Here is a 27,680-nt window from a genome sequence, read left to right on the forward strand (position 1 = left end):
TCTAAACATTCTTTTTGTTGTTTTCACAATTCACAAGGAAATTATTTTATTCTTGGTTGACTATCTGACCTAATCATAACACATTTATTTTTTAAAAAGCTATCGTAAAATTTTACTGTGTAAGTCCTCCTTTGAGCTTTGGCAGTATGTTGTCTGGGGAGGTGGTTTCTCTCCCATGTTTTCCCTGTAGTTATACACTGCCTACTGGATTTTAGGGCCAAAAATGGTCTTTGAAAAGTAAAACCACATGTTCAGAGAAGTCAAAGAACAAATAGAACCTCTTTTTAAACAGCCATCATTCTTTTCCTATCAAAATAATTATAAAGCCATTACAGTGTGTGTTATTTACTACGAAACACTGACATCAGCATTTTCAATTCAGACTAACAGAATTCCAGGGACATGTAGAGGTAAGATGCTGACTTGACCATAAATGTCTATTTCTCCTCCTTCCTCTTTTCTGTGGGACTTGAATGTATGGTTGGAGCTGATGAGGCCTTCTTACCCCGACGAGGGGAAAGTGTATCTGATATTGAACCCAAAGCAGAGGGAGCAGAGTACAGAGGTGCTGGTAGAGAAACAGATCAAGTGACATGTGAATCCTGATCGAGCTGTGCCTGAAGCTTCTGCCTGGACTTTTCAGTTACCGGAGCCAGTAAGCTCCTTTTTAGGTAGGCCAGTTTGGAATCAACAGCTCTAACTGAATCAAAGAAGAAGTGCCCAGTGCACTTTTGAACGTGGTGAGTTCCCATCATCTAAAGCAGAGCATTACCTTCTAGAAAGGTTAAATCTGGATTGTAATTCTCGTTTCCCCATAAACTAGCTATGTGACCTTGGTCAAATTATTTAACTCTTCCCAGCCTTTTTCCTCAACTATAAAATAAGGATGGCAACTCAAGTTGACACGAGATTTTTAAAGGATATAATTGGGTGTTGGTTATGTAAATACGTATATTTGTCAAAATGCGTTGAACTGTATATGTAAGGCTTGTGCATTTCACTGTTCATAATTATACCTAAAAAAAAAGATAGAAAAAGCATCTAGTCTGACGACTGGCACATAGGAGATGCTTAATAAACGGTTGAAACTGTGTTTGCTGTGTCTGGTAGGGGTTTCTGGCTCAGAAGAGAGAGCTGGTAGCTGAAGCAAGGGAGCAAACAAGGTTCCCGGTGGCCCCAGAGTGAGAAGAGAAGAGGGTTAGGACAGAACCTTGGAGAACCTTTAGGTTGTTTCCTGTTTTCCACTATGATCAGTAATGCTGTGATGAATATTTTGATACATGAATCTTTGTTCATGTTTTTTTTTTTTTTTTTTTTGCGGTACGCGGGCCTCTCACTGTTGTGGCCTCTCCCATTGCGGAGCACAGGCTCCGGACGCGCAGGCTCAGCGGCCACGGCTCACGGGCCCAGTCGCTCTGCGGCATGCGGGATCTTCCCGGACCGGGACACGAACCCGTGTCCCCTGCATCGGCAGGTGGGCTCTCAACCACTGCGCCACCAGGGAAGCCCTGTTCATGTTTTTGTATGGAGCTTCAGAAGTGGAATTACTGGGCAAAGAATATTAATATTTTTGAGGACTATTATACATATTGTCAAATTGCTTTCTAAAAATGCCGTATCAATTTATCCTCTCAGTAAGATTTCCACACTAATTTTTTTTTCAATAACTTTATTTATTTATTCACTTCTGGCTGCGTTGGGTCTTTGTTGCTGCGTGCAGTCTTTCTCTAGTTGCGCCGAGCGGGGGGCTACTCTTCGCTGCGGTGCACGGGCTTCTCACTGCGGTGGCTTCTCTTGTTACAGAGCACGGGCTCTAGAGCGCAGGCTCAGTAGTTGTGGCACACGGCCCTAGTTGCTCCGCGGCACGTGGGATCTTCCTGGACCAGGGCTCGAACCCGTGTCCCCCTGAATTGGCAGGTGGATTCTTAACCACTGCGCCACCAGGGAAGCCCTCCACACTAATTTTGAAAGGCCCACACATGATGGGATGCCATGGAATACAGCAAACAGGCTTACCAACAGTAATGGACAACTGTTACATTTGTAGCTGACGAACACTTTTAAAAGAGCTTCTCTACGATGTGTTCATTTCCCAAGGCCGCAGCCAGCATGTTAGCATTCCCAGGCTCCCTTCAGCCAGGGTGCAGGCAGATGACCTAGGTCCTGCCAATCAAATGCACCCATGTGGGACTGATTCAGAAGTGGGCAATGTGAAGAATCAGGCACGCGGGGAACACACATCTTTGTGACGGTTGGGCAGGCGGCATCCCGCCCTTCAGGGACAGCAGAGCAGAGTTTCTGGCACTGCAGTGTGAGCCTGGCCCCGGGGCATTGGTGCAAGGCACAGTGGGGATATCACTGGAGCAGCCCCGTGGAGTGTGTGGGCATTTCTCCTGGCTTTGTGGCTTCTGAGCCCAGTTCCCTGGTTCTCCCAGAGACTCTGAGAGCCTTGACAGAGCATCTGGTCTGCTCCAGCCCAGGGCGCAATGTTTGGCTGGGGTTTCAATCCCAGGGAAGAGCTCCTGGTCGACAATTACTCCAGCCCTGGGTGCAGGAGGCCTTGGGGTAGCATTAGGGTGGCCCTCTTGATCGCATCTGCTCTCCGGCCCCAGACCTTGGTGGTCTCTTAAAGTTCAAATGGGCCTCAGGGCACGCATGTATCTTTTTCTCCTTTTTTTTTTTTTTTTTATTGTTGGTATTACTTTAAGACCACCATAGTGGCATTTGGTACTAATCTAATTTTTACGTATTCTCTCTCATTTTCCACAAGCACACAAATGTTTTACACAGTTGCAAACACAGAGTTATTATAATGTCATATTCTGCTTTTATCCCTCATTACACAATCAAGTTCCCATACCGTCTCATACTGCTTTTCTTAATTATCATCTTCAATAGCTACTAATACTGTGAGCGAAAGAACCACAATTTCATTAGCAATTCCTCTAGTACCAGACATTTATGTTCTGGTTTTTCACTATTATAAAAATATTGAAATGAGCCTTGTCATGCACAGAGCTCTTCTCCTCTGCATCAATAACCAGAGGAAAATGAATGAATCCAAAATGTGTAGGTTTCCATAATTTGTCACATATACTGCTGAACTTCTTTCCAAAAGGACTGTGCTGACACACACCCGGCACGGCCTGAATGTCAGTTCTGTCACCTCCTCCCTGGCTTTGCGTGTGAGCAGATGTTAGGGCAGTGAGGTTATGGATAACGTTCTCCTCACCGTCTGGTTTCCTTTATTACTGTTATATAACAAAGGAAAAGGATGTAATACCCTCCATCAATCTAAAAACCTCTTCAAGGATAAGAGTGAAATGAGAGGAAATCTCAGGGTTTTAGGAAAACTCTGTTGAAGCCATATCCTCCTTTAGAGGCCTCTCTTACAAATAAATAGGTAACTACTTAGGTGAAGCGTCCAAAAGCTCCCTCCATTTGCTTATGACTTTGATGCCTGTTAAAATGCCAGAGGGAAGTATATGCTACTTACACCTCTATCTAAGTGGTCTACATTTTCTTTTCAAAGTCGGTAATTCAGAGGCTGTCTAGAAGCTTATGTCAGAAGCTATAAAGGAAGATACTAATGGATTTAACTATAATTAAAGCTGTCATATAACCAAAGCCCCATAAGTAAAACACCAATGAAAAACTGGGGAAACATCTGTGATATATGTCAAACGATTAATAGCCCTAGTTTCCCTTGCGACTTCTTTGATCCAGAGGCAGCTTAGAAGCGAGTGGCAGCCAGGCTCCAAGGCGAACCCCCCTCCTGGACCGCATGCTCCCGGGCTGTCCCTCCCACACTGCACCCGAGCCAGTCCTGTGACCACTTCTCAGATTGGGTCATAAAGGAGACTGTGGCTGCTCTCTTGCTCACGCTCTGACTCTCTAGGATCCCTCAGGGAGAAGCCAGCTGCCATGTGGAGAGAAGCCCTATGCAGCAGTCCCCTGGCAAGGAAACGAGGTCCCCAGACAACAGCCAGCACGAGAGCGAGCTTGGAAGCGGATCCTTGTGCCCTCGGCTCCCCGGCTGAAGTCTTCACTAAAATCACAGGAGAGACTCTTGGCCAGCACCACACAGCTAATCTGCTCCCCAACGTCTGTCCTATAGAAACTGTGAGGCAGTAATTTTTTTTTTTTCAGGCAGTAATTTTTTATAAGCCATGAAACTTTGGGGTAATTTTTTATGCAGCAATAGAAAACGAATTCAATTGTGCTGCTTAATTTCCAAACCTTTGGGGATTTCCTAGATGCCTTATTATTATGTTTATGTTTTCCATCATTATTGATTCAACCCTTTTTCTGCCCATTCCCTCTCTCCCCTCTCCTTCTGGGGCTCCAATGACAGGCGTGTGAGACCTCAGGATATTGCTGCACAGGGCTCTGAGGCTGCCCCATTCTTCCACCTCTTTTCTCTCTGGCCTGGATGATCTCTAAGGGCCACCCCCCGTCGTGTCCGACAACAGTGAGTCTCTTTTCCCCACTTGGTGCCTGTCCCTTTCCTGCCCTTAAGTCCGCCTTCTCCACCCCTGTGCCCTGGATGTCTGCCCTTCATGCTTCTGGACTCCATGTCACCTCTGTTCTTTCTTTTTCTTCAACCTACATGTTTTCTTCCTTGTTCTCTGCCTTGGTTGACAATTCCTCTCTTTGACCTGAATGACCATAATGCAGAATTTAATCAAGTTTATCTTCCCCTATTCTGTATTGAAAAAGCAGATTTCTTTTTTTCTTTAAAAGCAGTAGGCAGGGCTTCCCTGCTGGCGCAGTGGTTGAGAGTCCGCCTGCCGATGCAGGGGACACGGGTTCGTGCCCCGGTCCGGGAGGATCCCACGTGCCGCGGAGCGGCTGGGCCCGTGAGCCATGGCCGCTGAGCCTGCACGTCCGGAGCCTGTGCTCCGCAACGGGAGAGGCCACAACAGTGAGAGGCCCGCGTACGGCGGAAAAAAAAAAAAAGCAGTAGGCAATTAAGTTTCATTGTTTACCGTGACCACACAGAATGGATCTTAAATAAGTTTTTGTCTCTGGCATAACTGCTGATGTAACTGTAGATGACCCATTAGAAGATTTAGTAATTCTTCTAAGTAAGCAAAGCCAAGTGGAAGAACATGCTTCATTGCTCTCAAACTGAATTTAGCCTGTGTTTTGATGATGGAAATATATTTAATCCCTTCATTCTAAGCATTTAATACGCACACACGGTTTCACATGTCATAAGGAAAAAGGACAAAACTCCAATGGTTTTGATTAGATCTAGAAACGTTTGTCATCTCAAAAGAAGATGCTAATCACCTGAGGTTTGTTTTATGCTTCCAATATAAACACTAAAGTAAACACATTAAATATTCAGTTAACTCTTTTCCAGCCAGGCAGTTTTATCAGTTCCACATGGTTGCTATCAGAATGCCTGCGGATTAGAGGAGTGTTTTGATTGCCCCAGGTCTCACTGCTACAATCCTCCAGGAAGCCTGGAGGTGAATTTGGGTGATGATGTTTCTCCGTTTCATCATTTTCTTGCCAAGTTTCTCCTACTGTGAAATCCGTAAGCATTCCCAAAGCCCCCAATTAAAATGAGTCACTTAAATTTTTAAAAATGTCTACCACTTTCCAAAAAATAAACCTTCTAGGAACTTCTGACGCTGTGGTTCTTAATCCTGTCGGCTGGGACCCCTTGAGAATCTGATAAAAACCACAAACTCTCTCCCCAGAAAACTGCAAATACGTATTTGGGATACAATTTCAGGGAGTTCAGAAGCTATCTGAAGCCCTTCCCTGGGGCCCCGTCAGGAACCCCTTATTCTAAAAGCCTCTGAACGTGGCACTGACAGAAGCTGACCAACCCCACAGCACGTTTTCTTACCATTGCTCTTGCTTCTTCACGAATGGATGGAATAGAAAGGATGCTGTACAGAGCTCCATTCACATACGGCTGTATCTTTAAGGGGAGAAAAAACAGTCATTTTCAGGTTCTCAAATACCATACAACTCAAACATCACACACTACCCTTGAGAACAGCCTGGCTGGCGAACACTGCCACCTTCACAGCTCCCTGAGCTCCAGGATGCAGGTCTCCAAAATGACAGACATCTCCACTGGCACGGCCCAGGGCAACAGCTAAAACTAAGAATTCAAAACCAAGGGCATCGTTCTCTCCCAAAGTTTACTCCCGTTACATGTCATTGCTGAATTAATGTCATCCTGATGACTCAGGCTAGAACCTTTGGAGGCATCACTGATTCCTCTCTCTTCTTACCCTCCAATGTTGGGTGTCCAAGCCATCTTTAGTGGGAACCCATCTTTTCCATAGGTGCCGCTACAGTCCTTGTTCAGACATCATCGTCCATGACCTAGGCTACATGAGACTTCCAAAAGGGTCTCTCTGCCTTCTATGTTCACCCTTTAACCCAACCATCATATCATTGCCAAGATTCTACAGCATGGGCCAAATCATCCCTCCCCCGACCTTGGGAACCTTCTGTAGAAACTACCTGGAAAGTCCTAACTCCTTACTGTAGGACACAGGGCCCTTCAAGGTTTGGCCTCTATATCATCCCCCTCTGCTCCTTCCTTCCTGCCACTTGGAATTCACACTACACAGATTCCACTTAAGGGACTGCCCCCCGGCCCCCCGCCAGCACGCTGTGACATGCCCTGGCCTGGTTCTAGCAGCTCATCTTGCTGGGAATGCTCTTCCCATATAGGTCTATCTGGAAACCTATGGTTCATCCTTTAAAACTCAGCTCAGGGGCTTCCCTGGCAGTCCAGCGGTTAAGACTCCACGCTTCCAGTGCAAGGGGTGCGGGTTCAATCCCTGGTCAGGGAACTAAGATCCCACAGGCCACACAGTGTGGCCAAAATAAAATAAATAAATAAATAATTAATTAAAAAATAAAACTCAGCTCAGACATACCTCAGAGGAAGCCTTTCCTAAGCCCCCAGACAGGCTGCTCTGCTCCCTGTACATACCTCCCTCCGCTTCTGCGCTGGATTCAGTATTTATTTATTTATCTGCTGCACTGCACGGCTTGCAGGATCTCAGTTCCCTGACCAGGGATTAAACCTGGGCCACGGCCGTGAAAGCCCAGAATCCTAACCCCTAGGCCACCAGCTAACTCCCAGGATTTAGTATATTTTTAAACTTATACTTATGTCTCTCCATGAGCTCTTCAGGGACAGGACCCATGTTTTACTCACATAAGTAACCCTAACATCAAGCCAGACAGGACATGGTACATGGCAGCCGCTTGATAAACGGGCTTTCCCTTTCGAGTGGACTGCGTGCTACATACACTCTCCACAGCAATGGGGGAGGTCTCATTTCCCACCACCCTTTTCCAGAGCTGGATTTATTACCACTTTTCATTTCTGCTAATCTAATGGGTAAGAGAAGACATCCTACAGTTGTGTTTATTTTCATTTCCCTGACTACTAGCAAAATTGAAGATCTTTTCATATTTACAGACCATCAAGATTTACTGTTCTGTAAACTGTCCATTTATACACTTTGTCCTTTTTTTCCTGTTGGCTTTTTCTCTGTTTGACTCTTAACGTATATCAAGAGCCGGCTAAAGAGGGCAGATCTCTGTGGAGGTTTTGGCTTCAGGTGCAAAGTGATGTCATGGTTTCCACAAAGGCATTCGTAGAAAGCGGGTGAGAGAATAATCATAGTGTGTGTTAGCTGATCCAGACCTCTATTTTATTTAAAAAGGGCTTGCCTCCAATTGGCTAGAACGCCACACGGATGAGAGCAGAAGCCAGGACGGCCATCCTGAGGACAGCTCTGCAGGACTCTGACCCAAGACTGACATATGGGGTGAGCCAGCAGTGACAAGTGTCTACGCCCCAGGGAAGCTCCGGCTCGGGCCCTCGAGGGGGAAGTGCGGCCACGTCCGCCAAGGACGGCTGTGGCACAGAAGGGTGAAGGCAAGCAAACAGGGCATGCTTGGGGGACTGGATAAGTGAAACGGCAAGGCTGCCAACAAGGGGCTGCTGTGCAGCAGCAAGAGTTAAGGACCTAGGCGTACAGAAAGCAACAGAGAAAGGTCCTAAAGACACAGTGAAAATGGAAGAAAAGGATGAGATTTAGAGGGCAATGTTATTTATACAAATTGAGCACACCCATAATATTAAATATATTTTCATGTTACATACGTGTCTATGGACATATATTAAACCCAACAGAGGAGTGTCAACATGGGGGGAGGAGTGAAGCAGGGGGAGATGACCAGGAGGAAAAAATAACCCCCGGGAGGGAGCAGTACAGGCCAGCGAACGGCAGTTGTGCTCACAAACGGGAAGCCAGGGAACAGCCTCCTGCTCTGGGTTCCAGAATTTAAAAATGATAAAAGCTCTGACGTAGCTTATACAAATACTTGGAAGAGGGCAAGTGCAGTAAGTACCCCGGGCCACCCTCCCCCAAGCCCGGGGTTTACGGCGCTGACTGGGTACCTCACGGTTTTCATGGCCGAGCAGATCCGAAAGAACTTTCAGCACGAGGCCCGCCACCTTGGCACACATGTTCTTCCCTTTAGGAGAAAAAGAGAGAAACAAAACAGGACATGTCTAAACTCAGAGGCACAGTTTCAGGTCAGGCAGACTTGAATATGAACCTTGGCTCCTCTGCCTGTGAGCTGTGTGACCTTGGGTGAGTCACTTCACCGACTGGGGGCCCAATTTCTTCCTCTGGGGCCCCTTGGGGATTATAATGTCCACCTCAAAGGGCGATGTGGAATTGAGTAGCTCAGTATATCTCAGGGTGTGAACACTAAAGTTTCCCAAAGCAATGTGAGAAAAGGAGACAGGACCATGAGACAGAAAGAGAGCATCAGTTTTTTGTGTTTTTTTGGCCGAGCGCCATGGCATGTGGGACCCTAGTTCCCCGACCAGGGATCAAACCTGAGCCTCCTGCATTGGAAGCGCGGAGTCTTAAACACTGGACCGCCAGGGAAGTCCCGGCGGCTCAGTATAGGGCGGCACACTCCCAGTGCTCAGTAAGTGGAGGCGGTTCTTATTATTCAGGAGGTCAGAGCTGTTCACTACACCGAAAGCACGATGAGTCAAAGGGCCACGCTCTCCTCCCAAGTGCACAGGCCATCACTTAAAAATCCTCCAGCTATTTCAGGAATTCCAAACATCATCATGACAATCATTGCAAATAAACTGATGATAATAAAGACAAGCCGATTATAATCTGATAAATGTTTTAAAGCTAGGAAATTTGCATATGCTATTTTTTTAAAAGAGAAGATAGAAGTCATTTAGTCAGTCAACAACACACAGTTAGGTGGTTCAGATTCCAAGGCGTCTGAGGGTGAAGGAGCTTCTAACAAATATCCCTGAGCTATTTATCCAGGTAACCTTCTCCCAACGCCTTCTCAACACCTTCTCAGACAGAGGTCAGCCATGGGCTGGACGTGGCACCTCTCCAAGGAAGCTTCTTCCATCCCAGGGAACAGATCATTTAAGCGGGATGGAACCTGCAGGAAAGCTAAAATCACTCCCTTTATTGATCAAGACATAAATGACCTGAGATGTCACATGGGAATCGCTGTCTGTACGAGGTGGAGTGGGGAAGGCGACTGTGATTAAGAGCAGGAAGCCTGGTTTAATGTCACTGCTCTGTCACCACCTTAATCCTGTGGAATCTTGGGAACATACCTCTCTGTCTTCAGATAAAACAGATCATAACTCTTCACTTCCTACCTTTGAATAATGCAATGAAAATGAAGAAAAACGTAATGTAATTCAATCTCCTCTTAATGTGGGTTCTGCATATATATATATACATACATATATGTATAAATTATTCTTTCCAAGGCCAGAGTGGTATCTTGGCTTTAGGGATTCAATAGCTTTATACCTAGCTGGACATGCTTCACTCTTTTTCTGTTTTGAGTTTTCTGGGAGGGAAACGGAAGGCAGACCACATCAGGCTCGTGGGCACTCCAGAACCTGGGGGCAGGGGGACGGCAACAGTGAGACCTGTGCTCCGGAGGCAGAGGTTCATGAGCAGGGCCACCGAGTACTCAAGCGTGTAGTCTGACAGGCAGTCAGGCTCCTCCAAGACGTCAATCAGCCAGAAGATGAGGCCATCTTGAATCATCGCTGTCTGCAGTGGGCGCCTAGGATGAGACAGCCTGCGGGGAGTTAGCAGGAAACCTTTCATGTGACAGTACATGGTAGTGTGAATGCCTATCAGAAAAGAACCTTCACAGAAGTTACGGACCCTGGCGAATATCTTACTGTTAGACCTGTACAACGGAAACTACAACAATAAATTCTTTACCTTTCAAGGATGTTACTGAAGGTTTAAAGAAAAATAAGGCAGTAAGGAGACTTCCTACTCTGAAAGTTTCCTTTTCAATATTTAGAATTAGCAGCGTATTACTTCAAATACTTAATAAATATTTACTGATAGCTTTTGGTCTACTTAACCCAGGAAACAGAGTCATAGAAATGGTTCACTGACAAACAGATTTTTACCTGAAGTCTAGTCTATATAATGTAGTTTAGGCACTCTGAGCTATGTAAAAGTAAAGAAACACAAAAAAGAAGACCAGCTCATATAAAACCAGCTCAATACCGTTTTGATTCAGATCTCTATAGAGTAAGGCTAGTTTAGTAACCTGGGTAATACAATTTATATGGAATTATTTTCTACCCAAGGTCCAGGTGTAAACTCTTACAAAATTCAATGCCTCATCGTAATGTGTTACAGTGGCTGTTGTCACGTCAACCTTAAGAATTGACGGGACTAAGCACTATAATAACTGAAGTTATTCAATTTCTAAAAGTTTTTCAAATACAGTCAACATCAAGCTAAATCATCTTTATAAACAGACAGAAACATGTTCCTATGATCTGAGGAAGTAATAACTCTGGAGGTTATTTATAGTTCTTTCAATTCATAGGTAGAACGAGAAACCTTCATCAGCAGGGACATGGCAAATAGTAGGAACTACATATCTAGAGCTTTCCCCCCACAAAACATACACACACTTAGAATATGTCCCCTTTCAGGTTTTAGTTTATTAGTGAGAGTCAGTCAGATGTTAACCACATCTGGTGGGAAGAAAAAGTTAGGGACTGAGAGAAAAAGTTAGGGACTCAAGGTACTAAAATTCTTAGTAGTCAACGAGAAAGTCAGGTGGTCATCAGGGAATATGGATTCTGGGAGAAGTAGCATATGACCCAGCAATTCCACTCCTAGATACCTACCCAGGAGAAAAGAAAACATGGGTCTACACAAAGACGTGTATGCAAATGTTCATAGCAGCATTATGCGTAATAGCCAAAAAGTAGAAACAACCAAGATATCATCAACTGACGAATGAATACACAAAATGTGGTCTGTCCACGTAATGGAATGTTATTCGGCAACACAAAGGAACAAAGTACTGGTACATGCTACTTGTATGAACCTCAAAAACATTATGCCAAGTGAAAGAAGCCAGTCACAAAAGACCACACCAGTACAGGTAAATCTACAGAAACCAGAGTGGTGGTTACCTGGGGTGAGAGGGATAAGCATGAAAAGTGACTGCAAATAAGCAGGAAGTTTCTTTCTGTGGTGATGGAAATGTTCTAAAATTAGACTGTGGTGATGGTTGTACAACTCGGTGAATATACCAAAAATCATTGAACTGTACACTTAAAAGGGGTAAATTTTGTGGTATGTAAAATACACCTTAATAATGCTGCCAATTTAGAAAAAAAAAAAAAAAAAAAAGGCTCTGGGAGGACGTCAGATCTGCTTCCAGAAGAGGTGTCTGAGTTTTAAATCTGGAATGTGGAGCACTCCCAAGTCACGACCAGGTCCAGGCTGAGACTACAGCGCAGGCGGCTGAGATGGGTGACCAGGAACCAGGAGGCTCCACCCCTGACTTCCACAAAGCGACCTACCCACCCCCCGACTGTGACTGCGCATCTACACGTGCCTCCCCCACAGTGAACTTGCAGGTGGAGGCTCTCTCGGGGTGCATTCATGTGCTTATCTCCAAACCTTGCACGTGGCCTGAGACACACAATCTAGCATCTAGCACCTGGTCAGCACGAGATAATGGTCATTAGGAGAATATACCAGTGCTTTAAAGCGTAGGAGCAGGATGGTTTAGTGGATCCGAGGTACGCCTTCCAGCTCTTCTTCAGAAAGTCACCCAACCTCTTCTAAGCATTCACTGAAAAATATCACCTGCATCTTGGATTGTCACTGGGACCAAATAAGCACAAAACAGTGGCTAAGAAACCCCCAAGTTGATTTCACAGGCGCCACCATGACCTACTGCACGGTCAGCACCTGAGGCTGAACTTCTGCAAGGCCCCGAGGATGTTCTCCCGGGTGATGACGTCCTTGTCTTCCTCCTTCAGCCTCTCTTCCAGCATCCGCAGCACCTTTGTGCTCTGGGCAAGGTAGCGGCGACCTAATAATATAACCGGAGATGAACAAGGGAGAGAGTTTATCTTGTGTTAAGTTCATGCTCCAAAACCACTTTCTATGAAAACTTTGCATATAACACACGTAGAGAGTTTGGGTAATTTTATGTTCTAGAAAACTTATTAAAGCATATTTCAACTGCAAGTTGGTTTTACTCAATCAACTATCTAATGAATGGAAAACCACTTTTCCTGTCATCTAAACATGATTCATCACCGTGTTCTTGTGCAGAGCACTGTCTTTTATTTACTTAAAATCTTTTTTTTTTTTTTAAGATTTTTTTTGATGTGGACCATTTTTTGTTTTTAAAGTCTTTATTGAATTTGTTACTATACTGCTTCTGTTCTATGTTTTAGTTTTTTGGTCGTGAGGCATGTGGGATCTTAGCTCCCCAACCAGGGATTGAACCCACACCCCCTGCACTGGAAGGCAAAGTCCCAACCACTGGACCGCCAGGGAAGTCCCTACCCAAAATCTTGAACCCAAAAGTCAGATCACAAGGAAAAAGGTGGTGATGAATCTGTGTGTTATGAACCTCTTAGTCTTAACAGTAGAGGCAGCCCAGTAGTGCTTTCTGGACACACCCATGGCCTGGAGAAGAAGTTAGGAACCATATCTGGGACCCTATCACTAGCCTGTCGTGAACTTGTATCTTGATACAGATGACATTAATTTCAGACATAAAGTTCAACCACATTATATGAATGGTCCTTGGCACATACCCTGGCTTATCATAAAATGTTTGTTAAATGGCTGGAACAACAAACAAATGAATGAAAAAACTTCTGGAGTGTCATACAGTCACAATTTAAAACTCCCATTATTCGTGTTAAAAAGAGCTCAAACAAATTAGAATTTATGGGAGGTAATGGCATTTTGTAAAATCATTTTGAATTAAATTATGGTGGCATGTTATTTTGGGAATTTTCACCTCTTGATTTAAAAGGATTAGTGTTTTGAAAGACATGGTATAGTGCTTACTGGGATCACTTTATTTCACCAACCTTATTTGGCCTTAAGTAGAAAATGATAAAAAATGCGTTACCTGCTATCTTGAGAGCAATCTAAAAAGTACTACGTTACAATACCAGAAAGTTTACAAAATAAAACCAAAGGCTAACAAAATAAACTCCCAAACCATCAAAATTTGCTCTGACATAAGTTACAGCAATATGACAACAACTAAGTTTTTCAAAAGACCTTAGATGCATTAAACAGTAATAAACTGAGGAATCACATGTCATTGCTAAGAAACTTGGGGAAGAATGTGTTTTCACAGGGAAAAACACATCCACAAGACCTAGCTCTTCCCTTGGAAGGTATCAATGAAAAACAAAATGTTGCCTGCCGTATCAGTAAGCAAAGGATGTTGCAGCCATCAAGCCACTGCAGCCACTCTGGACGGTGAGCCCTGAGGAAGCTCAGGATGGAGACCAACGGGCTGCCCACTGCCAAGCCCTCAGCCCCTGCAGCCACCCCCAGCGGTGCACCCTGAAGAGGTTCAGGATGGGAAAGCACAGGATATGGCCCTAGATCGCTGAGGTGCCTGTCAAAGGAATGATTTCAGTGAGCCCAGACTCTTGCATCTTCCCGTACACAGAAAAGTGCTGAATTCCTTAACTTGAGTTGTCTGGTTTTCTTTAACAGTAAGCTTTTGATGCTCTGTCTACCTCACCTTTGCTGCAAAAACTCTTTTATACCCTGGCTCCCCCCTTGCCTCTTCAGAGCAGTCCCTCTGAGCTATGTAAGACGCTGCATCCGGGCTTAAGTCTTCAGTTTTGTCCACCAAATAAAACATAATTCTCAGCTTTTCATTTTTTTCCCTCAGTCGGCAAGTAGAGCTGCCGTCTCACCTTCTGCCAGGGATGCAAAAGCGTTGACGAGCCTGGCCATGTACTGCCGCACCACCTCGCTCTTTGAGTGCAGCAGCTGCAGCACACTCCTCTATGGGAGAGAAAAATAAAAAAATTAAAAATATATATATATATCAAAAGAGGAAAAGCAATGAAGTGAAAGAAAAGTGAGAGAGAAGCATATGTCTCCTCCGCAGGTCTGCTGTTCTCTTCCTCTGAGTGAACTTATTAGAGGTGATTCAGTCTTGATTTCCAACTGACTTTTTTTCCGAGAGTTGGCAAAAAAATATGTTTTTCAGACTTCCAAATTTAGAAGAATTAATGATTTGAAGCACTTAGAATGGTGACTGGCACCGAGTAAGCAACACTACTTGCTATTACTGTTGCTGACGTCTTTCCAGGTAGAACAATTGATCCAACACTCGTCTAACTTCGCTCCCTCCAAAACCACCATAAAACTACAGTTTAAGGAGACAAATCTTCAAGGACAGAGAGGACAGCACAAGAAACTATAACAACACAATCTTGGAATCATGAATGCAGGATGGTAACAAACTTAGCAGACCCAAGAACGCCAAGCGGGCAATGAGGAATCACCCAGCTTACGTCACGCAATCTTCAGAAGTCTCAAGAACTGGGGGGAAATCAAGAAGAAGGAATGAAAGCTGTGGAGGCAGCAGCTAGGTCCCCCCCGCGCTGCTCCTGCACAGCTGTCCTCCCGTGCACCTCCCATCACACATCTGGGAGCGCTCTCTTTTGAGGGCAACACAAAAGGTCTCTGGACGGAGGACAGCAGGCACAGGGGAGCAGGGCTGCCACACCAAAATGGAGCAGGAGTGGTGCCTAAAAGCAGGATAAACGCTCGACAGAGAGCCACCCCCATCCTCTTCCCCTACCTGGCTCTCGGAACACTGCCAACCAGACTGTTACCTTCTAGGCAGATTAGAAGACACTTCCTGGAGGAGAATGACCAGCCCTGGAAACAGGGAAAGAACTAAAGTTCCTGAAATCAGAGGTTCCCAATAGATGGCCCACGAGGGTCACCCTCAGTGGAGCTCTATGCCTACAGGCCTGACCCTCACCTTCAGAACGGCCAGTCAGCTTTTCAGTCCCTCCACTCTGAACATTAGGAGATAACCAAGGTCTACCAGGAACTCAAGGAAAGTTTCTAACATGGAAAATAAGGCCAAAACAAATGGGGCAGGGGAGAGAAGCAACTTGGAGGAAATGAGACTGTGCAGGGAGAAGAAAACTAAAAATAGACAAAAATTTGTCATTAATATCCTCAGAGAGATAACTGTATCCATGAAACAACAGAATGCTACAAAAAAACAAAAAAACACAAAAAAGGGAAATGAAAAACTCTACAGGAGGGTTGGAAAATAAAGATGAGGAAATCTCCCAGAAAGTGGAACAAAATGAAAAATATGAGAAAAAAGATAATTAGAGAACCAGTTCAAGAGGCCCAACATTCAGAAAGAATGAACAGAGAAAACAAGAGAGGAAATCGTCAACAAAACAACTCAAGAAAAGTTCCCAAAACTAAAGTTGTCAGATTGAAAGGGGTCACAAAGTGCCCAAAACAGTGAATCAAACACACATCATGAAAGGCATCAATGGGAAATTCATTAACACTGGTGAAAAAGAAAAGATTCAACACGTTTCTAGAGAGAAAAAAACAGGTCACATACAAAGGGTCAGGAATTAGAATGGCTTGGGACTTTTCAACAGCAACACTGGAACCTAAAAGACAATGAAGCAATATCTTCAAAATTCTGAAGGATAATTATTTACAGCCCAGAGTTCTATACAAAGAATAATGATTTCAGACATACACAGTCTTGAAAAATATACTTCCCATCCATCCTTTTTCTAGAAGCTATTAACTAAAGGCTTCACCAAGAAGACAATACTGAATATTGGAAACAGAGATCCAATTCAGGAAAGGGCTGCAAGGAATCAACATACGTTTGGTGAAAAGAGATTTCTGGAAGGCAGCTGTGCCCCAGATGTGGAGGGCCACCAGTACAGGCTGAATGACTGACTCAGGAGAGTGACATACCAAAGGCTGTCATCCCCAAGATGCCTATTGCCACTGTACCATATTCATTTAGGTAAAATTTTTATTGAAATATAACATCCATACAGAATATTGCCCAGATCATGAGTGTGCAGCTTGACGACACGTGGGTAACCGGTAGTCAAATCAAGAAACATAACATTGGGCTTCCCTGGTGGTGCAGTGGTTGAGAGTCCGCCTGCCGATGCAGGGAACACGGGTTCATGCCCCGGTCCAGGAAGATCCCACGTGCCGCGGAGCGGCTGGGCCTGTGAGCCATGGCTGCTGAGCCTGCGCGTCCGGAGCCTGTGCTCCGCAACGGGAGAGGCCACAACAGTGAGAGGCCCGCGTACAGCAAAAAAAAAAAAGAAACAGAACATTACCAAAGCCCCAGACACCCTTCCGGGGTCCCTTTCCAAATTAAGGGCAATATCTCTCCTGGCTTCTTATATCGTAGGTTAGTTCTGTCCGTTTTTAAATTTTTTAATAAGTAAAGTCATGCAGTATGTATTCTTTTACGTCTGACTCTTTCATTCAGTATTATGTCTGTGAGAGTCATCCGTGTTGGATGCTGTGTGCTCCTTCCCATTGCTCAATACATCTCATTTTACAAATATATCCCAGTTGATTTATCCATTCTACTCTTGATGGGACATTTGGGTTATAGCCAGTGTTTTGATTCTTATAAATAGTGCTGCTATGAGCATTCTTACACATCTTTTAGTTGAACGTATGGACACATTTCTGTTGGGGTTATACTTAGGAGTGGTTTTGCTAGGACACAGATTGTGCAGTTTTAGCAAATACGGCCAGGGATCCAAAGTAGTGCACCATGTAACGTATTTTCAAATAGAGTGCAAACTACCTCGGTAAGGTGAGCCCAGACTCATCCACACTTGGATACCCCTGCCCTTGTTCTGATGAAGCTCCAGCTCCCCCATTCACACCCTGCTGTGTGGATCAGCTGTGGAAAGTCTTTTCATCCCCACAGAAGTGTTCTCGTGTGATCAGCTCCTGAGAACTAGAAGCAGACGAGGCAAGCTTAAAAACCCAAATTACAGAGCGGCTCACCATTCCCCTTGGCCATACATATTGCTGCTGGATAACCAGTACCTGGCCTACCTTTCAGCCCTGCCAGAGGCCCTGTGCTTCCTGGGACTCTCTCCTGACTCTGATTACCAATGTCCCCAGAGGGGACCATTAAGAGCCCAGGGAAGCTACGCCTGATTATAATCCAGCAATTTTATTCATGTCATCTTCCCCTAGGTGCCTTCATCTAACATGGGAACAGTACCCTTTCCTTGCAGAGCAAGGTCTGTGCTTGCCACTCAGCAAACCCCAAATCAAACACTATATTATTCAGGGTACACATGCAAATGAGGACACTAAAAAGAAAAGCAAGGAACTGATTGAGACAAAAGTGAGGGTGTGCACACTCATGTTCAATGCAGCATTATTTACAACAGCCAAACGGTAGAGGTAACTCAAGTGTCTGTTGATCAGTCGATAAACAAAACGTGGGATATATATATATATATATATATATATATATATATGTATCTCCCAATTTATTTTGGTGTCATGGTGACACGGCACCTATATTTCCCAAGGAGTTCTCCTGCTCTGCAGATTCTCTGACATCTTAAGCTAACTCCAGCTCATTCCTTATTAAAAAAAATAAATAAGCGATAGCAATTAAAAATAATGACCTGAGGAAGATATGACATCTTCAGTGGCTATAAAGATTTCGGCATTTTGACAAATATCATATATCACAAAACCTAAGACACCTTTCATAGGAGGACATATTATTTTTTTTATATATAACCAAGAAAGAAAAAAGCACTGCAAGGTAAACTGTAACAGGCCATCGGCTATTAGATACACCCCAGTTTCGGAAATGCTAAAATGGGGGGAGAAATTACATCTTAGATTCAATGAAATATCACAGTTCAGAAAGAATCAGTATTGAATTCACTCTTTGAATTTGAGTTCGTTAAGTCATGACAGTATATTCTTCAGCTGCTTCGTGTCTTATAGGCTGGTTTCCGTGCCATTACAAATACCAACAGAAAAAAAAAGGAAAAGAAAATAAGAATTTGAGGGACTTATTTTTCATACTTAACTGTTTCATGGGAACAATACGATTGTGTACAAAGAAGAAACTCAAAACCCTTAAATGTTGTCGCCTGTGCACACAACAGATTACGCGCAACAAGCTTTCTCCGGGGCTGTTTCATCAGCGATCCCGAGAGGTATTGATACTGCACTCAGGGCACACGCTGTGAAGCCTAACAGTAGGGAGATGAAGTTTTTAGAGCATTTTGGATGAAACTGAAATAATGAGATGCAGTATCTTCTCTGCATAGGGCATGTTCAAGCTGTCGATCCTCCTTCGGTAGGAGGCCAGGTGCTGAGAACCCTGGGGAAGAGGGATGAGGAGGCGGGAGGAGGACTCCTCCGAGCTGCGCCCTGGGTTAAGTTCTTCCCACACGTGACCGCATGCAGCCATCCCAACAACCTCACGAGGCAGGTGATGGCCCCTTCTTGGTGGTGGAAATCTCCCTGAGGCTGAGAAATTTGCTTAAGGGTATCTGGCCAATAGTCGGTGGGGCAGAGATTTGAAACCAGTTTATCTCCCTCTAAACCCCATACTTTTCCCACTGCACCATTAGACCTATCTGGTCCAAAGCTATATACAAAGAGTGTTGAAGACACTTTTTTTTTTTCGGTACGCGGGCCTCTCACTGCTGTGGCCTCTCCCGTTGCGGAGCACAGGCTCCGGACGCGCAGGCTCAGAGGCCACGGCTGACGGGCCCAGCCGCTCCACGGCACGTGGGATCTTCCCGGACCGGAGCACGAACCCGTGTCCCCTGCATCGGCAGGCGGACTCTCAACCACTGCGCCACCAGGGAAGCCCAAGACACTTTTTAAGTCAGGCCCAGATGAAAACAACTTGAATCTGCTTACCTGCCTTGCCCCTTGTAAGTCATGCTGAGTTTTCAGGACTCATGGTAAGCAGTGGGGTGAGGGAAAGAGCGGGGAATTTGAGAAAAGGAAAAATGGCAGGAAAGGGCTCCGGAGTTGAATCAAGCAGTACTAGCTTGTTTAGGACTCTGCATTAGAAGTGAAAAGTGGGCCAGTGTCCAGGGTGGACAGCAGATTTCGGAAGCTAACAGAAGCCCCAGGCTGACATACAGTCACTACGATGAAGATATGCATAGAAATGAAAGCCTCCTCCTTCTAAGATCCTTCCCAGAAATGCAGGCCCTGGCTGGGCGCTGGCTCCTCTCTCACCCACCTGGCTATGGCTGTGACAGTCCAAGAGGTCGTTGCTGATGTAGGCCTGCAGAACGGTCTCCCTCTGCTCTCCAGGGTGTGATGTGGTCAAGCGCTAGAGTGAAGAAAAACAAGGGCAACAGGACCCAAGTGTCGATGTGGAGGAAACTGTTCCCGCAACTGGCAGCACCAGTAACTATGCATTTCACCAAACAAGGTGAGTAATACCCAGCCGGGTGGCCAACCAGCCAACAAGTCAGTTAACAAAAAATTACAACGTACTTCTGAATGGGCGATGCAGGAGTCAGCTTACACATGTAACCTCCAGAGCAGTGAAGGATTGTATTGGACTGGACTGTAAGGGAGCAGATAAGAGACAGCACACCAACGCCTGGAGAGGGCTTTTTTTTTTTTTTTTTTTTTGCCGTAAGTGGCTCAAGAGTTGGTACCCGAAGGACGAGCAGACTATTGGGCAGCACGGGGGGATGTGAGCGCAGTGGGGGCTGGGGACGTGTGGTCCAGCCGAGGGGGGTGTGAAAACACAGGGTGCCTTTGCATGGTGCCCGACGGGGGGGCCGTGAATGAGCGCCAGGCGCACAGAGCAGACCCATCCCACAGGGGCTGGCACAGCAGCACTGCGGATACTGTGTGTGCGTGTGCGTGTGTGGCACCCCTGGCACCGCCCTCCTTGCATACGGTCCTCTCTTCCCCCAGGGCCTCCCTCCTTGGCCGCAGTGGGTCCCACCTCTCCGGGACACCGGCCTCTCAGGACCTCCACCTTTGGGTTCCAGACAGTCTGCTGCTCTTCCCGCCTTCTCACCCACGGGCTTTACATGGTCACAGGGGCTGCCGCCCTTCTGGTGAGTTCGGAGGCTACTGCTGGGCTGGGGTGGAGGGGTGAGGGGGTGGAGGGGTGAGGGTCTGGAGGGGTCTCAGACAGAATCACAAGGATCTCTTTATTTTTCCTGCTTGTTCTATGACATTCATTCAGCAAAGGAACATCCTGTCTCGCCAAGAGGCTTAATAGCATGGACCGATAGCAAGTGCCCGGCGGATAATCGAAGAACCAAAGGGAGGCTGGTAACTGGAGCAGCGGCAAACCTCCGGGCAGGGACAGCCACTAGCGGTTACTCACGCCACCCCACCCACTCTAGTCAACAAAACCAGAGCAGACACACTGGCCCCAGGACTCTTCCTGCTGATCCTGGAGCGTCCTCAGAGTGCTCCTCCAGACCACATTCCCGGAAGCACTGCCAACCATCAGAGTGCAAGTGCTTTCCAGAGAGATGGGGAAATCACTCAGAGGCATTTGGACGTCAAGATAACCTGAAATTTGGGGATCCATGAAGGGGTTTGACGCTATTTCAAGGTGAATTAGAATAGCTTGTTCAGTTAAAGAGTGAACCAGGGACTTTCCTGGTGGCCCAGGGGTTAAGAATCCGCCTGCCGATGCAGGGGACACGGGTTCGAGCCCTGGTCCGGGAAGATCCCACATGTCGCAGAACAACTAAGCCCGTGCGCCAAAACTACTGAGCCTGTGTGCCACAACTACTGAGCCTGCGCTCTAGAGCCGCATGCCACAACTACTGAAGCCTGTGCACCTAGAGCCCGTGCTCTGCAGCAAGAGAAGTCACTGCAATGGGAAGCCCACGCACCGCAGCGAAGGGTAGCCCCCGCTTGCCACAACTAGAGAGAGCCCAATAAATAAATAAACTGTACTCCAATAAAAATTAAAAAAAAAAAAAAAGAGTGAACCAGTGTTGACTTAGGCCAGCAGTTCTCAAAATGTAGTCTGGGGAACCCTGGGGATCTAGAAGGGTTTCCCATACTACACTTGGAGAGTCCCTTCAGGGTAGTCTAGAAGGTCACAATTATTTTCATAATAATACTAAGGCATGTTTTGTCTTTTTAATGATCAACCTCTCAGAGGTCATATGAAGTGTGATAGATACTGTGACAAACTGAATGTAGAGGCAGAGATGAGAACCCAGCTGCCCTCCATTAAGCCAGACATTAAAGAAATTTATAAAAGTGTAAAACAATGTCAGTCTTCTCGCTAATTTTTTTTTTAGTTTGGAAACTAGTTATTTTTCATAAAAAATATGTTATGTTATGTCCTCGGTTTATTACTGTTCATCTTAAATGAATTAATAAATATATATTTTACGTTTTCTCAGCTTTAACTTCTAATACTGTGAAACTTTGGTAGATAAAATCTACATAAACAAGGGCTTCCCTGGTGGCACAGTGGTTGAGAGTCCGCCTGCCGATGCAGGGGACACGGGTTCGTGCCCCGGTCCGGGAAGATCCCGCATGCCGCAGAGCGGCTGGGCCCGTGAGCCATGGCCGCTGAGCCTGCGGATCCGGAGCCTGTGCTCTGCAACGGGAGAGACCACAACAACAGTGAGAGGCCCGCATACCACAAAAAAAAAAAAAAAAAAAAAAATTTACATAAACAAAAGCTCTTTGGGTTCCTCAGTAATTTTTGACAGTGTCAAGAGGTCTGGGACCAGAAAGCTTGAGAACCACTGCCTTAACTGTGATCAATCTGAAAATTGGCGAGAAAAGCAACCATTTATTTATTTAAACGAAGGCTTTTTTTCTTTTTTCTTTTTTTTTTGGCTGCGCGCGTGGCTTGCGGGATCTTAGTTCCCTGACCAGGGATCGAACCTGTGCCCCTGCAGGGGAAGCGTGGAGTCCTAACCACTGGACCACCAGGGAATTCTCAGAAAAGCAACTATTTAGATTACACTCTATTTTCCTTAAAGACTTGTTAATAAGTTTTCACCCTTGATGCCTGCTTGTGTGGCTGCGCGGGAATACCTAAATCCAGAGGTGTCTGCGGGGGTCAGTGTGAGCGGGACTCGTGCTCTAAAACACTGACACCACCAGCTGTGAGTCTGGCTCAGGACCAGGGAAGGGCCAGATGCCAGGACGTCTCCGGGGCCTTGAAACTACATGTACCAAATCATCATGTATCAAATCATCGAGTGAAGGTAATGGCAGCTGTGACGCCAACATAGGGGTTTTTTAAAAGAGACCACAGTGATCTTCAGAAGCTGCTTTTCATTTTCACTCTTGGTGTCAGCAGGAAGCATGAAGAAAGATTTTGAGAAGATGGGTTAAAAGATACAGGCAAGGCAGCCAGACAAGAAAACCAGCATGGTCTTCTTCTTTTTTTTCTCGGTACCTGGGCCTCTCACTGTTGTGGCCTCTCCCGCTGCGGAGCACAGGCTCCGGACGCGCAGGCTCAGCGGCCATGGCTCACGGGCCCAGCCGCTCCGCGGCATGTGGGATCTTCCCGGACTGGGGCACGAACCCGTGTCCCCTGCATTGGCAGGTGGACTCTCAACCACTGCACCATCAGGGAAGCCCCTTTTTTTTTTTAACTTCAGGAAAAAGGTACTTACCCAGCGCAGAGCCTGCAACAAGAAGGCTTTCAAGCGGTCACTCCCCAAAATCAAATCCTTCTTCAGTTTCTCATAATCCAAGGAGGGCAGTAATGGGACATCCTTCAATTTCCTACTCAGCAACACAAGTTCAAAGAGAAAGAACAGAGCAAAAGGGCGTGTTCATCACACCTCCTGAGTATCATGACAGTCTCACCTAGAGCTGCTCTGACACACTGGACGGGCAGTGGCCCACTTGCTCTCTGTGCTCCTGGCGTTAACTCCAGGCCTTCACCAAGAGGGCTGGGTTCCAGGCCCCCCACCCCAGCTTCAACGGGCTCAGCTCTGTCTCTTCTGTTGCATGTACCAGGGTCTATATAACACTTTTCCTAAAACAAGGAGTCTCGGCCTAACGGGATTAGATACCACCACATTCACAATAGGCCAGGGCTCCACACCATGGGGATGAAATCACCTTGGAGGCCTCATAGAATCCTGAGTTCTATTTAGAATCCTGAGCAAAGTTCAAAGCTTATTAGTTTCAGCAGGCTACCCTAGGGTCCTCCCTAAAAACCTGAAGACACTGTCCCTCTCAAGCCTGACGGACTGGCTTGGGGGGACGTGAAGGACAGAACAGGGGTCAGAAAACAACTGTGAAGAGGAGGTGCACAGCTGACCCTCCGGGAGGTAGGAGGGTGTGGCCAGGAAGCGGCAGTGGGGACGTGCCAGTGAGACAGGTAGTAAGTAGGGCAATTTGCAAACCCTCCTCAGGAGGACTCCGAGTCAGACCTCAGGCGAAGGCAGGTTTCAACTAAGAGAGACCGCTGTTCAGAGATCTACACGGTGCAGATGATCCAACACCTGCATCTGGCTGGCCAGAAACAAAAGGGACCACCTCAGATGCCTTGTCACTAAAACAAGTATCTTCACATTTTGTTTTGTTGAATAGAAGAAGATTGGAGTGTATAGAAAAATTGAAAACTGAACGAGGTCTGCACTGTCTCCATGTTAATTTCCTCGTTTTGCTGTTGTACTACAGTCAGATAAGATGTCACCACCTTATCTGAGACACTGAGGGACTCAGCTTCCTATGCATCTATCATTATTTCAAAATAAAAAAACTAAGAACAAAACAAAATATGATTCTTCTAATACTGCGCAGAGAATATTAATATTAAATGAGAATTCATGAAGAATTGAGTGAAAAGACTAAAGCTGTAGGGTTTCATTTGTTTTTAAGGGTGGAGTAAAAACTGAGCTAATACCTCTGGGAGGTAGGAATTGGGGTTCTCTAAATTTTCTTCTTCATGTTTCTATAGACTCAAATTTTCTATAATGAGCATGTATTACTTACATTATAGGAAAAAATTACATGCTAGTTTTTTTTGTTTTTTTTTTTGGCCACGCCACGCAGCTTGCAGGATCTTAGTTCCCCAAGACCATGGATCGAACCCGTGCCCTCAGCAGTGAAAGCGCACAGTCCTAACCACTGGACCGCCAGGGTGTTCCCTTAAGGTTAGTTTTTAAAAGAAAAAATGAGATCCTCTTATAGGGCCTGGAAGAAAAAGCCAGAAAAGAGGGCATCGAATGGGGTCTCAGTGAACACTCCTGGGGAGGAGCGTCAGAGTCTTCTTTTAATATAGTAAATGGTAAACCTCTGTACATGGCACATTGATCATTTTTATTTTTTTCCAGAGGCAGATACTATTGTGAGTTTAAAAATTAATACAAATACTTTAAAAAATTCCAGTTATAAATAACTGGTCAGTATTCTTCAAAAGTGTCAAGGCCTCGAAAGACAAAGACCGAAGAATGATTTCAAATTAAAGGAAACTAAGACATGACAAGACTAACGTGTGATCCTAGATTGAACCCCAGACCAGAGAAAGGACATAATGGAACAACTGATAGAATGTGAATAAGCCCTGCAGACTAGAGGACAGTACTTTTTCAGCATTAATTTTCTGATTTTGGTAGCTGCACTGGGCTTGTGTAAAATATTAACACTGGGGAATCTGGGTGAAGGGTATATGGGAATTCTTTGTTCTATTTTTGCAACTCTGAAATTATTTCAAAATGAAAAAAAGTTTTAATTTAAAATGCAAACAGGCTCTTTCTCTAGACAAAAAAAGTTCCATTTGTAAAGCCAAGTTTGATAATGTTCCATAGCTGGGGAGCTTCTACTCAAAGGAGGAAAAATGGTCATATATATTTAGGCCATATTTACTTGCCAATAATGGCAATATTACTAAGTTGCTCGGCTATCCCCGTTTCTGTGGTCCAGCCACTCTCCTACAGTCCATGAGGAAACTGAGGTACAGACAGGTTATAAAAATGGTCCAAGGTCACAGAGCCGGTGGCAGAGGGGGGTTTTAACCCCGGCAGTCCGTGCTCATAAGCACTGCATTCTACAGCCACCATCTGAAGTGAACAGAGTGCAGGGTTAATGTCAGACTCGGGCAGGACCGAGGGAAGGAGGAATGTTGCATTGACCGCAGGTGTCTTGGTAATATCATAGCACCCTCCAATCCCCACCACCACCCAAGGCTGGCTCAGAGGGTCACCAGAACCCACCCTAGTCCTCGTGTCCATGCCAAAGGTTCTCAACTTCCCTGCTAGTGCAACACATATGCCTGGTGAAGCCCCCGTGCATCAGATACCCCCACGGGGGACAGCCTAACTGACTTGGATAGGAATGCCCCAGCACACACAGAGCTATCCTGTGGCCCTGGTCACAATGTGACTCAGGAGAGAACATAAAATTTAGACATTGCAACGTTCTGTTGACTGCCATATGACAGTAGATTAAACTGATTTCTATAGAATATTATAGGAACAATTCAACAATTTTTTCCATTCGATGCTACCTCACCAACGTAAATAGAATTGACTTTAAAAGATACTTTTGTAAGTATTTTGTAAGTATTACTTATGATTACTGGTATTTCCTTTAATGCCCACATGTAGCTTCAGCTTAATCAAAGGAATTCGTCTAAGCGAGGCGGTTAAGAGCTTTTATTAAAACTGTTTTGAATTTCAGTTTTACCCATAGCTATTCTCCTTAATAACAACTCCTAAGAGTAGTTACTTACACAGGTGCCAAGGAGGCTCTTAACATGGTTGAAGCCTGAGGGGGGAGGGGGAGAGAAGGAAAGAGATCGTGTTAGACATTGACAGCAATGCATTAATCCCAAATCACTGTAACGGCACAGAACCAACGGATTTGCAAAGTGTTTCATCCACCAGGATTCTCCAACCATAATCGTATATGATTTAAAAATTAGCCCAAGTCCAAGTTTAGTAATACCCTACTGATGCATTTCCCAAGCCACCCACCTTTGGCTTGTTGCTACTCCACTCCAAGCAGCAGTCTATAAGAAAACGGGTGGGTTCGCCCTGACCAAGCTCCCAGAGGAACTTAAAGCTGCCTAGTCAAAGACATCATAAAGAACAAAAGCAATGAAAATCAGTTTATTATCCTGGTTTTCTTCTTTATTAAGATTTTATCTTTGGGTATACAAATAACACATGCACTTGGCACCAAGTCGCTCTAGAGGTGTTTATGGAAAAAATTCACAATCCCCCTCCCACCCTACTCCCTTTTAATCCTGCCTATAGGCCAAATCACTGCCTACTTTATGGGCACGTCCCATTTATTGTTTTGCTTTTGCTACTACAGCAACATGGTATTAAGCATGTACTAAAATAGAGAAACCACCAAATGCTGTGAATGACACTTGTTTGGATGGACTCAAACCAACCGTAAAAGACATTTTGAGAAAACACGGGAAATGTGAAAATGGACTGCACTGGTATTACATGATACTAAGGAATTAGTGTTAATTATATTCGGCACTGTGGTTACGTTTTTTGAAGCCCTTATCTGTTAGAGATGTATATTGAATTATTTATAGGTAAAATGATAGAATGTTTGGAAATTGTCTAAAAGAACTCTAGGGGACAAAAGTAAGTAGAGGCGAAGAGAGGAAGTCTCAGCCGTCTGTGGAGCCCTTCCCGAAGGGGCAGGCAGTAGCACTCAGTTCCCTCTATGTCACCACAACCCTCGAACGGAACATTATCCACGCTGATCATATTGAACTGTGATCATTTTGCAGCCATTTCTGTGTCTTTCTCCTTTAGCAGACATGGAGTTTCACAAGGGCTGGAGATATAGCACCTGCATGTCCCCAGCACCTGGCACAGTACCTGGACCACAGAGGCACTCAATCAACATTTATTTGTTAAATGCATGAATGAAGACTGACTTCCAAAAGTGGGCCCTCCAGAACACTTGACTGATTTACTAAATGTAATAAATCGGCCACGTTCTCAACTGCTTCCCTTCTCAGTATTTACAGATCCCCATATTCTCACCTTGAAGACCGAAAACCCGGCTTTTAAATGGTTCATGACCATGTATGATCTTGTAACTTTTAACCTTTGACTTTTCCTTTTCCTTTTTGGCCACACTGTGCAGCTTGTGGGATCTTAGTTCCCCGACGAGGGACTGAACCCACGCCCTCGGCAGTCAGAGCTCAGCGTCCTAACCACTGGACTGCCAGGGAATTCCCTTTCCTTTCTTTTTTTTTTTTTTAAACCCTTGACTTTTCAAAAATTAATTACTTGTTATTCCTGTTATTGGCTTAAACAGCAAGGAGCTCAG

At 45.3% G+C, this 27,680-nt stretch overlaps 1 protein-coding gene across 8 annotated transcripts in view; it reads right to left on the reverse strand.

The window, feature by feature from the left end:
• Positions 1 to 27,680, reverse strand: part of ARMC9 (armadillo repeat containing 9) — a 145,639-nt gene that overhangs the window by 74,854 nt on the left and 43,105 nt on the right. For 6 of the 8 annotated variants that reach the window (XR_016394010.1, XM_030760484.2, XM_022567943.3 and 3 more), the window contains exons 10-17: positions 26,110 to 26,144; positions 23,039 to 23,150; positions 19,651 to 19,743; positions 14,291 to 14,381; positions 12,300 to 12,423; positions 9,986 to 10,140; positions 8,453 to 8,529; positions 5,864 to 5,938 (exon numbers count right to left, since the gene is read on the reverse strand). Coding sequence is in view for 7 of the 8 variants with exons in the window: in XM_030760484.2 (XP_030616344.1) it covers positions 5,864 to 5,938; positions 8,453 to 8,529; positions 9,986 to 10,140; positions 12,300 to 12,423; positions 14,291 to 14,381; positions 19,651 to 19,743; positions 23,039 to 23,150; positions 26,110 to 26,144 (762 nt within the window). In the remaining variant the exon portion in view is untranslated. The remainder of the gene's footprint in view (positions 1 to 5,863; positions 5,939 to 8,452; positions 8,530 to 9,985; positions 10,141 to 12,299; positions 12,424 to 14,290; positions 14,382 to 19,650; positions 19,744 to 23,038; positions 23,151 to 26,109; positions 26,145 to 27,680) is intronic. The other 2 variants (XM_022567944.3, XM_089916227.1) reach the window with 1 other exon arrangement.

This window comes from Delphinapterus leucas, chromosome 8 (genome assembly GCF_059928025.1).
Source record: "Delphinapterus leucas isolate spDelLeu-1000000601 "Yukka" chromosome 8, BTC_Dleu_Yukka2, whole genome shotgun sequence".
NCBI classification, from domain to species: Eukaryota; Metazoa; Chordata; class Mammalia; order Artiodactyla; family Monodontidae; genus Delphinapterus; species Delphinapterus leucas.